General features: G+C 36.3%; 1 protein-coding gene across 1 annotated transcript; it reads right to left on the minus strand.

Moving 5' to 3' along the window:
- Positions 1 to 6,880: 6,880 nt before the first annotated feature.
- LOC143031037 (uncharacterized) lies at positions 6,881 to 13,425 on the minus strand. Its single transcript, XM_076194403.1, has 2 exons — positions 12,910 to 13,425; positions 6,881 to 7,055 (listed from the first exon to the last, which is right to left on the minus strand). The coding sequence occupies exons 1-2, from the start codon at positions 13,249 to 13,251 to the stop codon at positions 6,999 to 7,001; spliced, it is 399 nt and encodes a 132-aa protein (XP_076050518.1). The 5' UTR covers positions 13,252 to 13,425; the 3' UTR covers positions 6,881 to 6,998.
- Positions 13,426 to 14,427: the final 1,002 nt, after the last annotated feature.

Consider the following 14,427-nt stretch of genomic DNA (forward strand, 5'->3'; position numbering starts at 1 on the left):
CTTTGTACCCTGATGATGTCTTGAACAGACGAAAACGTTCGGTATTCAATTCTTTCATTTTCCGAGTGGTTTCTGCAAGTATTGTTATCACGTGTGCTTAGTGATCCGTTTCGAATTTCTGTAAGCGTATGAACGTATAAAGTCGCCTGGAAACGGTGGCGAAATTCCTCTTGACGTGATATGTGGCGTACCGTTAGGATCAGCACGCTTTGCGCCTTGTCACCATTCCATCCAGCTCACCATCACTTCTGACGTTATTATGTTCAAGTTTCTCACCAACAAGCCTTCCTGTCTCCATTGCTATTCAAGTGGCAGGGAATGAGGAAGTCGGGTGGATATTGATTTGCTAAGTTGGATCATTACTAATACAGAACTTTGATATGAAGGTGATTGGCCTCTCTGTCCTGACTATTCCTGGCTAGTGCTCAGGTTTAATGCATTCTGGTAAGTCACAAAATAAATATATGATGTGCCAGATGTAATATGGAAGTCTTAAACCCCTTTGGTGCGAAAATGTACTTTATAGTTTTGTTTCAGCTGAGAACAATCGACTTAATTCTGTTAGGTTGGCGAATTGCAGGGGCTGACGTCCTCTGGAGAGTCGTGGGAGGCACAGGTTCTCTGATTCATGGAATTACGTCTTTTCTTTTCTTTTCTTTTCTTTTCTTTTTTTCTTTTCTTTATTTTTCTTTTTTTTTCTTCTTTTCTTTTCTTTTTCTTCTTTTGATTTTTTTTCTTCTTTTCTTCTTTTTCTTCTTTTGATTTTTTCTTCATTTTCTTTTTGTTCTTCTTCTTGTTCTTTTTCTTGTTCTTTTTCTTCTTTTCTTATTCTTATTCCTCTTTTTTCTTATTTTTCTTCTTTTTCTTCTTTTCCTTCTTTTTCCTCTTGTTTTTCTTTCTTCTTTTTCTCCTTCTTTTTCTTCTTCTTCTTCTTATTATTAGTAGTAGTAGTAGTAGTAGTAGTAGTAGTCAAAGTAGTAGTAATAGTAGTAGTAGTAGTAGTAGTAGTAGTAGTAGTAGTAGTAGTAGTAGTAGTAGTAGTAGTAGTAGTAGTAGTCATTGGCGGGAGAGAGGCCAATGAACTGTGTCTGTGGAGGACAGATCCTGCTGCTTCCACCACACAGTTCCAATAGGATGGAGGTCGTATTATTACAAAAAAAAAAAAAAAAAGTAGTAGTAGTAGTAGTAGTAGTAGTAGTATTTCTTTCTTCTTTCTTCTTTCTTCTTCCTCCTTTCATCTTTTTTTGGGCATGGTGATGAAGAATTATACTGGTAAGTTACCCAATTATCCTTACCGTAGGGTGACGGTTTGAGAAATTTTCCAAAGAATCGATATGTATCCTTCGGTCACGCTGGCCACACCAAGTAGGTCTGACTTCGACGGCTGCCGAACACAGAATCCGCTATAGATTTATGGTGTTTTTGAGCTCTTCGGAACCCAACAGGACCATTCGTATTGTAAAAATTTTATGCAAACAAGTGAGACCCAGTGAGGAGAATGGTACACAGGCGACAACACCTTTAAGATTTTTAGATAATGTGATCCCACAGTCCCTCATATGATTGTTGGGAGTTTTGAGGAATTATACTTACAACAAGGTTGTTCTGGGTGGCAGTGTGCAGCAGGCGTCAGAGCCACAAGGAGACTGAGGTGACGCCAACATTCCCGCCAAAACTGCCCAAGCCAAGCCTTGCGGGCATCCGATAAAAATTATAAATACAACAACACTACTGAAATTAATACATACAATATCACACTAATATGAATAAAATATACAACATTACAATATAAATATATACACATCGTGCCAACACAAGGTTAGAAACCTATGGAAACACGTTGTTTTATTCTTCTTTTCTTTTGTCCTTAGCTAACTCGTCTTGCATTTCCAGAGTCTTGCTGAGGATTGATAACATGCACCAGATGCCTCTTGGTTCTTATGAATATGGTTATTTTCTTTATTGCAACATTGTTAATTTTTTCTATCTTTCAAATGTAAAAAAAAAAGAAATATGAGGAAATGATTTTCGTTGCATGAAAAACTGAATACAACTCCTAGTAGTCATGAGATAATAGAATAGTTTTGAGTCATAAATGAATCCTATAACTATTCTACGATGTGTGTTATGGCTATGCAGAGAATGCACAATTGCATGTAATATTTTCTTTTCATTCTAATACTGTTTTCTAATATCAAACAGAAAATACAAAACTATGAGTCATTAAGCCCAAAAAGAAATGGATTTTGATAGCCCAAACTGCTTCTCAATGGTGCAATCAACATTTTACATATACATTTGAGTGCGATTTTTTGGCACTTTGTAAGTGATATTTATATGTATCATTATGCGAGAGTAATCAGCATTATCTTACCAATAACTCTGAATATAATTCTATTACACTTGATAAAAACGGCGCATGATTTCTTAGCGCAGAATTCCAAGAAAATCGGCGCTTGCATACAATTCTCTGTTCGCGATTCTGTAGACCTGCATATTCTTCTTACAGAATTAACATAAATTTACGTATAACTTTATGTTTGACTTCTAGGACTTTACAAAAAAAAATTGGGGCTTGTGCATCATTCTCTTCTCTGGGCTTCAAATACGCTAGCTTCAGTTTCACGAATGACACCGCCCATTGTAGCAGTTATAAGTGGAGCCAATTGTACATGACTCTGCCCACTGTAACAATTATAAGTGGAGCCAATTGTACAACAGTGTTGATGAGGTTATTATCTAAAAGCGTGGACGATTACATGAATGCAACTCATTAACCTACTGCTTTTGTAAAAGAGGCTAAAACAGGTCATGCAACTTGTCGAGCAATTTTTTTCTTCACAAAGACTCACGGATTTTGTCAACTAGATTATCTTAGATATAGATTACAATGTTTATAAATAGGGAAAATTACAGAGGAAAATATCTAAAGCTTCGACAAATGGCTTTAGCATTTAAGAAAACAAATGATAAGTCTATGTTTGACATATGGAGGGGAATAGTGATAAAGATTTTAAGGTAGAGGCAAAAAATCCGAGGAAAAGTCAAAGAATATTTGTTATACGTATAAGAAAATTATAAGTAAATAGATAACAGTAAAATAAAAAGAAATAAATGGAAAGAGAAAATGGGTTAAATGTGTTCTTCAAATTCAAAGGAAGAACAAGAGAAGACCAATATGGGAGTTCAGGCTCAGTTGGCGACAACTCCTTTAAAAATTTAGATAATGTGATCCCACAGTCCCTCATATGTACAATGACCTCTCACGTGGTTCTGGAGAATAGTCAGAAATCATACTTACAACAAGTTTGAAAACCTATAGAAACAGGACCACTCGTATTGTAAATAGTCAATGTAAACAAATGAGGCCCAGGGTGTAGATTGATACACAGGTGACAACACCTTTAAAAATTTAGATAATGTGATCCCACAGCCCCTCACATGATTCTGGGGAACAGTGTGAAATCATACAAGTTTGAAAACCTATAGAAACCTTAGCTAGCTCGTCTTACATTTTCAGTCTTGTTGAGGATTGATACATAATTTAATAAAGACATATGTGAAAGAAGGCTTACTAAAAGAAAGAAAATTAAGAAGTACGTGTGAATATAATGTAAAAAAGGAAAAACACAAAAAATAAATGTATTAATAGAAAATGGTATATAAAAATAAATATAATGGAGTGACTGCAAAGATTTGCCAAAGATAGAGAAGATAAGAATGAGTCTCATAATATTGAAAAAATATATATTTGTGTGTGAATGGAATCAGGAGGGAGTACAAGAATACTAGAAACGTATTCATCCTAAACAATTTAGAATCGAAACAAACACGGGAAAGAAAGAAGATCTGTGGAAAGAATGCTCGCACCTAAAGAAAGAAAATAAAAATAGGAATTCGTGGAATAAAAAAGAGGAGAAAGAAATACGCGGGAAAAGGATGGTCGACATTTATCCAACGGACAAAGCCCCACCCCTTCCATCGATCACTACTACCCCATCGGCTCTCTAAGGGCAACGAGAATAAAGAACTTGACCATACCTTTTAGTAGACTTTCACTCATGTCTATATATCACAACAAAGTGATGTCGTAGCACATTGGTAAAATAATACTAATGACTCACTTTCGGAGAAGAATAAGCGAAAGTAAAAAGATCCGTATATTTCGATCACTAACTGTGATCCTCTACTGAAGAGGATCACAGTTAGTGATCGAAATATGCGGATCCGTATATTTCAATCACTGACTGTGATCCTCTGCTGAAGAGGATCACAGTTAGTGATCGAAATATACGGATCTTTTTACTTTCGCTTATTCTTCTCCGAAAGTGGGTCATTAGTATTATATCTATATATTTTTTCCTCTTCAGCCTATGTTGATAATGAATCAAGTACGATTCAAAAGCTACACATATATGCAAGAAACTTTAATGTAGTTAAATTTGTTTTACATTATATTTTGCTATACTTAAATGTGTGTATGCCTCTGTAGGTACATGTATCTAAACGCTCAAGTTGAATGCGTAAATTTTATTTTATAGAATGCTGCAGTCGATACATATATAATGGAATTCTAATGCAATATGATATATTGTATCATAATCATACTTGACAGAAAAACATATCATATTGATTTCTCATAGTAATTATACAATATTTCTATCAGTACATTCCATTACAATCAAACAGAACCCACACAGTTACTAAAACCTCATTTTTTAGATAGTTGATTTCTCTTGTAGAGTGTTAATATCTTAGTTCTATAATAACACACTTCAATTGAACTTTTCATGGTAATACTGAAACATACTATTTTCGTGGTAAACCCTTTGGCACGGACAGACTGCCTACTGTAGATCGAAGCTTGATGGAAATCCTGACAATAGGTTTTGGAAAAAATACAGACCTGCTATTACAGACATCCCGAACCTGATCAACGATGTATCGGAACTTTGCAAATATACATCTTGTTGTTGTGTACTTGATGTATCTTATATGATTTAGATTTCATTACAAAAGAGATTTGTTTAAAAATGCATTAACGTCTGGAGAATGACGGGGAGCAAAGAAGAATAGTGTCATCGGCATAAGAGTGTATAAGACAAGATGTGCGGTCGACTGGGACATTTATAAATAAAAGGAAAATGATAAAAGATAGAAGAGAAACCTGTAGGGTGCCAGAGGTTACATAGTATGGTTTAACGTCACAAACTCCTCCCATCGGAAGGCCAGGACGGTGCCCCTTACAAAGGCCTTTGTAGCGTGGAATTTAATAAACCATCCCCTTGGTTCAACTTCGCCGGTGGTAGGGTTCGAACCGCCATCCCCTTGGCCTTTGCCGCAAGTAACGACACCCTAACCCGCTCAGCCAGTAAGCTTCCATACATGAGGGAAAATCAGTGGCCGTGTAGGGGGAAAAAGCCTTTGGTATATGTATGTATGTATGTATGTATGTATGTATGTATGTATGTATGTATGTATATATGTATGTATGTATGTATGTATGTATGTATGTATGTATGTATGTCTTTAACAGCAACTATAGAATGACCACACTGAAAATCATAAATAGGGAAGCAAAGGGAAGAATAAAGACTGGATGAGGGCAACGTAGACATCAATTTATGATTGGTGATACTGAACGACGAGTAAAGATTAACAGAATGATTTGAAAGATAAGTAGTATGGAAGAGGTCTACTTTAGAATGTTGAGTCTATTTCCAATGCGGCTAGGACTGCGTGTTGGATGCTGGACTAGTTGCTACAAGTCATTTTAGATAAAATAGCTGAAGTTTGGCTCACTGGATAGACTAGTAAAAGAAAATGAGTCAGAACTGGTGATGGATGTTGAATTTTTTTTTTTTTTTTTTTTTTTTTTTGAGAGAGAGAGAGAGAGAGAGAGAGAGAGAGAGAGAGAGAGAGAGAGAGAGAGAGAGATTTTATAGAAAGATGAGTGAAATGGAATATGTCCCACTAAGGAATTTAGGTAGATAAAAGATTTTGAATAGATTTTGGAGTTAGGCAAAATATATATTGCTCATAGATATTTAGTGAAAGAATGTAATTTTGTTTCGAGCCATAGGCTTAAAAAATTTACAAAATACAATTCTAGGAGAACGGGAGACAACAGGATCGTTGTGATTAAATGCGCAAGAGATTAGTTTGGATAGGAAATCAAAACAAACAAAATCGGAGGAGGAAGAATATAGATTGCTATCTGTGTGGCCAGACACTTGAACTCTATTTAGAAAGAGAAGAAAGTGTTTGGAGGAGAAAAAGTTGATATTCAACAAAGACGACACTTGAGGAGAGATATTGAATATTGCAGTAATGAATAGAAAGAAAGAAATGATATCAATACACCTCCCAGGATCGTCGCCCAAAGATTGAACCAAACTGGCGATGTCCTCCTTCCCCAACAGGAGACCTTAAAGGATGAAATGCACGAGAGGCTGTTTAGCCGCTCAACCACTGCGGCTGTTTAGCCGCTCAACCGCTGCGGCTGTTTAGCCGTTTTTATAGAACACACTACTTTTAATGGAATTGCGTGCATTAGCGGTTAAGTAACTAATGCGCGCAATTCCATTAAAAGTAGTGTGTTCTATAAAAACGGCTAAACAGCCGCAGCGGTTGAGCGGCTAAACAGCCTCTCGTGCGTCCGTAGCCTAAGATGACCTCCATTAGATTCAGAGGCGTCATGTGTAGCGACATGTGCAGTGTTGTGATTAGCAGCAGCTGCCTTCGAGAACAGGTCGGTCTGTTCGCTCCCTCCCTCTTATCTTGGCACCTCCTGGAGGACGGGCCATCCCTGCATCCTGTCCACTACCCTGGGTCAGAAGCAGTAACCAAATATACACTCAGCATCACGAAAAAGATCCTCTTTTTTGTGGTACTGCAGCTTTCTCTAAGATTAAGAATATAACATCAAATGTTTCTTAGAATGTCTTCCTTTATCGGTCAAAACACATTAGTCCTCTTGGATTGACAACCGAAGAACTCTAGTCTAAGGCGGTTACATCAGGCTCAGAAGTAAAGGCTTGGTCGTCGCCGCGGGTCTGAAAATAGAGAAGAATTGATTAGTTAATGCGATAGAGGACATAACTTTATTAGATCATGAAGCTGACTCTAAAACCATTCATCATACGCTTGTACAGTATATCAGGTTCTGGTTTATAAGAGAATGTTCGAGTAAGTCAAGTATAGATCGCCCGTCATTCTTTTGTACAATATTTCTAACTGTGACGCCACACTGCGTGCTGATGCTTTTTGCATACATGCATACATACATATATAAATACATATATATCCATAGTTTTGCAACTTTTTTCCTTCCTACCTACAAAAAAGTAGAGTAAAATCAAATGAGATTAAATCAAATAAGATAAAATAAAAGAATAAAATGGAATAAGATGAAATAGAATATGAAACAAAATACAATAAAATTAATCACATTAATAGAATAAAGTAAAATGAAATTAAGACAAAATAAGATAGAATAAAATAAAGATAAGATGAATTAGAATATATCAAATGAAATAGAATAAAATAAAATTAAATTAGATCAAATTAAATTAAATGGGATAAAATTATATAGAATGAAATTAAATCAAAATAAATAAACGTAACATAAACACGGAAGTCTGTTCCGGGAAGAACAGGAATAACAATCGTAGAGAGCCGAATTATAGACAGAGTTAGACTTGTACGGAAGCGAAGACAGTAAACATGGCCGTCACTGTGGAGGAAGATATAGACGTGGATGCGAAACTGTCAGAGATGTTCTTGGATGAGAGCCAGAATTTCTTGAGGGTTTTGGCTATTAGAGGACACATTTTCCACCATTTCTGCTATAAATGACCTCTTCATGATTCTCGACAGCTTGGAAGTCACGATGCAGTCTGTGAGTTTAATCCCTGTCTTGTATTTCATAGGAAAAAGCATTGTCAAATAAAGCCTTTTTACTTTTAGAATCTGAAAAGGGTAACTGGGGTGTATGGATTTATTCATAAAATGGTTGATTTTGTAATATATTCACCAAATTCTGAGATATCTAAGTCAACGAAACAAGAGTCATTTCACGGGAAACCAAGGAAAGAATTGGACAAATTTAGGATAAAGAAGGAAATAAGCGAAATCTGGTTTACCAACAGAATGGAATATGGAATTACCAACAAATGGAATTACCCACAGAATGGAGTCACCAACAAATGGAATAGACTTATCGACAATGAAATGAGCGATGAAACAAATTATTCTTTTAAGAAAAGGCTAGATAATTTGATGGATAGAGATGACAGGTAGTGAGATATGCTAAACTACCTAGTGTAGGCCTTATGGTCCCTTGCAGTCTCCTCCCTTCTTATGACTATATGTTCTTATGTTCAGATTTTCGTAGAATACCAGCTAGCAGCGCCAAAATGCCAAAGGATTGATAAGAAAAATAATAAAAACAAGATCATGATGGATAGAGATGAAAGATGGTAAGATACACGGAACTGCATAGTGTAGGCCTTATGGTCTCTTGCAGTCTCCTCCTTTCTTATGACTATATGTTCTTATGTTCAATTTTTCGTAGAATACCAGCTAGCAGCGCCAAAATGCCAAAGAATTGATAAGAAAACTAATAGAAACAAGACCACGATCGGAGGCGCCCAATGGAAAGAAATCCTTATCATAACAGATCAAAAGAGGAGAGATTAGAGGAAAATAAGCGTTAGGTTTGATTCCAAAACAATCAGGGAAATAGGTTAGCTACTGAACTAACTATTACAGGTCGTTTAATATAGAAAAATTGAAGACGGCTACTTGCTGGGTCTGTGAATGAACAAAATTCAAAATTAGTTGAGAACTTCAACATTTCACGAGATGAAAGTTCCAAAGAAAGGAGAAAGAAAATGCGTTCCTTTGCACAAACTAACTCAAATGTTGTAAATATTTTCCGGATTTCAGCAAGAGACACGAAAAATATAATCATTAAATGAAAGAGGATAGTTGCTCATAAGCAAAAAAAAAAAAAAAAAAAAAAAAGTGGAGAATTCGTATCCGACAAAAGAAAACAGCAGAAAGAAAACCATAAGTTCGTTATATGTGCATCAGTCATCCTAGGAACGGAAATTTGTATGGGGAAAGAAAGATGATGTTGAGTGTACGTCGTATACCTGGGCTTTATTGAGAAAAAAAGGAAGAGAAAATGGAATTTGTAGAAGGAAAGGTGGCGTTACGCTGAGAGGAAATTAGATTTAAGACCTCAAATATTCCAAAAGGGAATCGAAAGAAATTATTGCATATATTCAAATGTTCTCTATCGTACGTACACCGCCACAAATATTCACAATATACAGTGTACACACACGCACGTACACACACGCACACACATACACACACACACACACACACACACACACACACACACACACACACACACACACACACACACACACACACACACACACACATACACACATACACACACACACACATATATATATATATATATATATGTATATATATATTTATATATATATATATGTATGTATATATATATATATATATATATATATATATATGTATATATATATATATATATGCATGTATGTATGTATGTATGTATGTTTGTATGTATGTATGTATGTATGTATGTATGTAATGTATGTATGTATGATGAATGTATGTATGTGTGTATTTATTCATATCCGCATGTCCGCACGCACATATGTATCTCTGTACATTATATATCATAATACATATACATCATATCCTAGCCCAATCGACCTACCATTTCAATCATCCCCTAAACACACACACTAAACTAAATGGCAAAAAGAAAAAATAATACGTGGTCAGTCCAAAAAAGAATGTGAATAACTTTACTTTTTTTTCTTTCTTTGCGTTGTTTTAATCGTATTTGACAAAGTTATTCTATTTCACAATTTTAGTCCTTCTACTTCTACTCAGCATTAAATAATCTCGACTGTCGTCCCCGGATTCGAACCGAGACTTGTGAAACAGTCGAGATTATTTGATCGACATCACCGTCACTGTTGATTCTATTCATCTACTCAACATGTAGTGAATATCCTCATAAGGTAGTCATTTAGAATACTATTCCTTATTTCTTTTTTCAATATTAAGAATTTCTCAATTACGTGTTTACAATTCCCAATATCGAGTTTGTATGGTGAACAACGTTATTTAGAATACTATTCCTTATTTCTTTTTTCAATATCAATGATTTCTCAACCATTCCATTACGTGTTTACAATTTCCAGTATCGAGTTTGTATGCTGAACAATGTTGTTGCATTGTTAGTAGTAAGACATTCGAAGGAATGGAGCACTTGAACAAAAAAAGTGAGTTGATCTGAAAATAGATTATCAATTTCCAAGAAATCTACTCATGGTTCCCTCATGCAGTTGTTCACAATCAAGAATACTTGACCCAGTTTAAGAATATGAAACTTTTTTTTGTATTTCTGGAAAGTGATAACTAAGCCGCTTCTGAAATTCTGAAGGATCGGTATTCAGACAAAAGGGAAAAATTAGTGTGAAATCTTATCCCGAGGGTACTGTTATGACCATTTTGGATAGATGCATTTTTTTTTCTGGAAAACGATAAGCAAAGCACTCCTGAATTGCTGAAGGGCCGATGTTCAGACAATATAGAAAACGCAGTCTGAAATTTTATCTTCTCTTGACATTCCTGTTATGCAAATGAAACATTAACCAAAATGGTTGTGTGATCAACATGTAAACAAAGAATTCTTGAATTTTTTTCGTGTGCTCATCGTTTTTTTTTTTTTTGTATCTGCTGTGCAATAGTCCAATATGGAATTTAGATATATATGTTATGTGTCATTTTGACATATGGAAATAAGCTTCACCGCAAGGACTCGAACCTTTACCTTAACGACTGCTTATTATGAAGCAATGACGATAGCATTGAGCCAGCCAGGTCGTGCCTTTTGTAAGGTCTGGCTGGCTTAATGCTATCGTCTTTGCTTCGTAATAAACAGTAGTATTTCGTCTTGTTATTGTTAATTTACTTGATGAGTAGACAAGCGCTCAATTTGAAATTTTAATCAAAAGTTTAACAATGACGAATTGCATGTTGGTAAATAAAGTTTTGAGTTCACATAACCCACGTGGACATACACCCTGTCAGATATCATAGAATTCTTTATGTTGATTTTTTCTATCACCTAGGAATTTAAGTTTTTTGTGTTTAGTTTTTCTGTAGCAATCTGTAGATGCTGGTTTGTGACCTTAAGTTGTTGTTTCTTTATGTTTGAGAATTTCCATCTTTCATCAGATTTAGCTGGAGTTGCACAGAAACCAAACCATACTAAAATACTTATACCCTCGAACAGACACACACGCACAGACCCGCACATGCGCGCCCACTCACCAACACACATAAAGGAAAGAAAGGAGAGGGAATAGAAATGTAAAGTCCATTTTTCCCCCATACTGTATAGCGTAGAATCAAACTATTTTTTTTTAACTATAGATACCCAAACTCTGATTTACAATGTATCTATTGATCGATCTTCATTCTGACTCGTTCCTGGCTGCCTAGAGGAAGGAGGTCGGTTGGAAGACCCAGGAAATGGTGGATGGACTGTGTGGAAAAGAACTTGGAAGGAAGAAATTTAACGTTGGAAGAAGTAAACGAACAAGAAATTTACGAGGATCGAGATGAGTGGAGGCGGATGATGATGACGAGGTCGATGATTGACAGTTGAAATCAACTACCTGGCGTCTTGTGAGAAAGGTGAGACTGCATAACGTAAAATCGAATTATTCTTTTTTAACTATAAATACCCAAACTCTGATTTACAATGCATCTACTGATCCATCTTTATTCTGATTCGTTCTTCCTGCTCCTCCTTTCCCTTGCCTCTATCTTTCCTAGTCTATATTATCAGTTATCTTATGTATATTAGTATTTTTGCTTCATCTTTGTCTATAGCCTCCTTATCCAGGCACTGTTCTACACTTTTCCTAAAACCTTGTGTTCAACCTCCTCGTTCGTATTTGGTTTCTTCTTTACAACGTAAGCACTCTAGTTTCTCTTGATTTTTATTCCTTATATATCAACAAGCCATATTTAGGAAACTCTATTCATCTTCATCCTTATAAATATTTTTCTGACCATCCACCTCTCTTTTATCTCTGTCTGTTCCTTTTTTCAGAATATACTTTCCCACACGTATTTCCTAGCCTGATCATCGCCACAGCTAAAATCCTTCATCCCGAGAACCCACATATCATTCCCGTTCAAAATCATTCGTCCTGCTATACTTTCACTACCCTCACTTTCCTTTTCTTATTATTATCATACATAATAATAATGATAAATTTATTTGGCAAAGAATCAATATACATGAAGTGCAGATAATGACAAGAACACATGGTTCGAAATAATAATTGCAACTGCCGAGGATAACACAAAAGAACATGTAAGCTTATTTCCATTGAGGTCCTCATTAGATTGTTTTTATAGACTAAGTTACACAGACAGCATACGTAGGGGGTTAAGGGGACCAGAGACAGTCGTGAGTAATATCAATCAATACACAAATGACACATAAACATCTTTTCCTATAGTTCCAGCCACCATTTTCTGCATCTATCAGTCTGTTTACATCTTATCTCATCTCTCCATTTTCTTCTACGTCTGTCCCCAACCTCCTGAACACTTTCACCTGCTCCAATTTAGTCACTTGGCTCGTTACTTCTTCCTCCTCCTCCTTCATCTTTGTTACCTTCTGCCTTTTTAAGTCTATACTTCCCACTCTCCTTTCATTCACCAGTCCTTCAGGCAGTTCCTCACTATCTTCTACCAACACATCAACAATCGATATAATCTCCAAAACATTAAATTCTACTAAAAGATGATGTATGTACGTACATTTTCTGTTTCCATTTCCTGATCGTCCGTTAGCGTTACCCATGACGTTTCTGAAATACACCACATCGTAGCCGGTCGAGTTCTAGTATTTGTATATACAGTGTCATCATAATAGTCGTATTCAGGTGTGGGATTTGTGTAATCATTGTCCAACAGAGGGTCATAAGGTAACTGTGCCAATTCGGCGTCGTTCTCCCTTGCAGTTGGTGCCTCGATAGCAGCTGCAGAAACCTCTCGCACGCGGACTATCACCAGAAGCAGAAGAATGAGCGAAGTGGTTAAAGAGTAGATCGAGAAGCTCTTCTTGAACCTCAACTCACGGAAGACCCGTAGTCCCAGCATCGTCAAGAGTCTTGATCTGGCTTGTCGTAGCAAATGACTCGAAGTTATTTCCTCAGAAGCGAACGAGACCTCTCAAGTTTCACTGGTCACCCAAAAAGAAATTTGGGAAAGGAGAGGAGTGAAAAAAAAATAATCTTCAGGTTGTTTTGGACACTTCGGCTAACACGAACGTAGTCCTGGTGGTAATGGTGACCATACTATTGGTGTTTCCACCACATCACATCGGCAGAGGTGACGCTTACCCGGATCAATTGAACCGTCACCACTTGAGCACCGACACACCTGCCCGGCCGGTCGCATTAATCACCGACGTCATTCCGGCCGCATCAATCAGAATCTGTATCAGAAGACCCGTCACCCCTCCCCCTCCCTCCCCCTCTCCCACCCTCCTCCTCCTCCCCTCCGCCACCTCCACCAAGCTAATGACTATCGCCATCTTTGTCTATATCGATACCATGGCGTATATGATTAGGCAAAACATTCCGCCCCATTTGATATAACTTTTTTCTGTTTTATCTTATTTGATTTTCGAGACGTTAATGGTGACCAATTGCCTTCATCAGTATTATGAGATGGCTGTGGTTTCGGAAGTATATTATTAAACGTCCAGCTAGATATATTCTAGATTCTTGGGTAGTCATGCTTTAAGTGTCCAATTGACTTGAATATATATATATATTATATATATATACATATATATGTATATATATATATATATATATATATATATATATTAGATTAGATTGCACCAATGTCGTAACACATTGGTAAAATTTAAACTTAGAACCCACTGTCGGTGGAAAAAGATAAAAAGTGAGATGATTGTTCCTGTATATTTCGACCACTCTCTGTGGTCCTCTTCAACAGAATGAGTGATCGAAATATACAGGAACAATCATCTCACTTTTTATCTTTTTCCACCGACAGTGGGTTCTAAGTTTAAATATATATATATATATATCAAAAGTTTTAAAAATTAAAGATATTTAGAAAACGTAGAGTATGATGACCCGCACAGGGTTTAAAAGATATGACAATGATACAAGCCTTTACTCTCTCCATCAGCAAGGAGATGGATTGTACGAGCATGTATAGTGAGTGTAAAGTGAGATCATTACCCATACTTTGGGTAATACGACATATAGAGCCCTCAGCCGAAAGATTAATGGCTGTCGA

This window comes from Oratosquilla oratoria, chromosome 1 (assembly GCF_046742065.1).
Source record: "Oratosquilla oratoria isolate Oo_2021 chromosome 1, ASM4674206v1, whole genome shotgun sequence".
NCBI classification, from domain to species: Eukaryota; Metazoa; Arthropoda; class Malacostraca; order Stomatopoda; family Squillidae; genus Oratosquilla; species Oratosquilla oratoria.

Excerpts from the sequence above, each read along its gene's own strand:
- LOC143031037 (XM_076194403.1), bottom strand. The coding sequence starts at position 13,251 with ATGCTGGGACTACGGGTCTTCCGTGAGTTGAGGTTCAAGAAGAGCTTC. Across the intron at positions 7,056-12,909 it reads AGGAAATGGAAACAGAAAAT|ACCCGCGGCGACGACCAAGC; the intron begins GTACGTACATAC and ends CTCTATTTTCAG.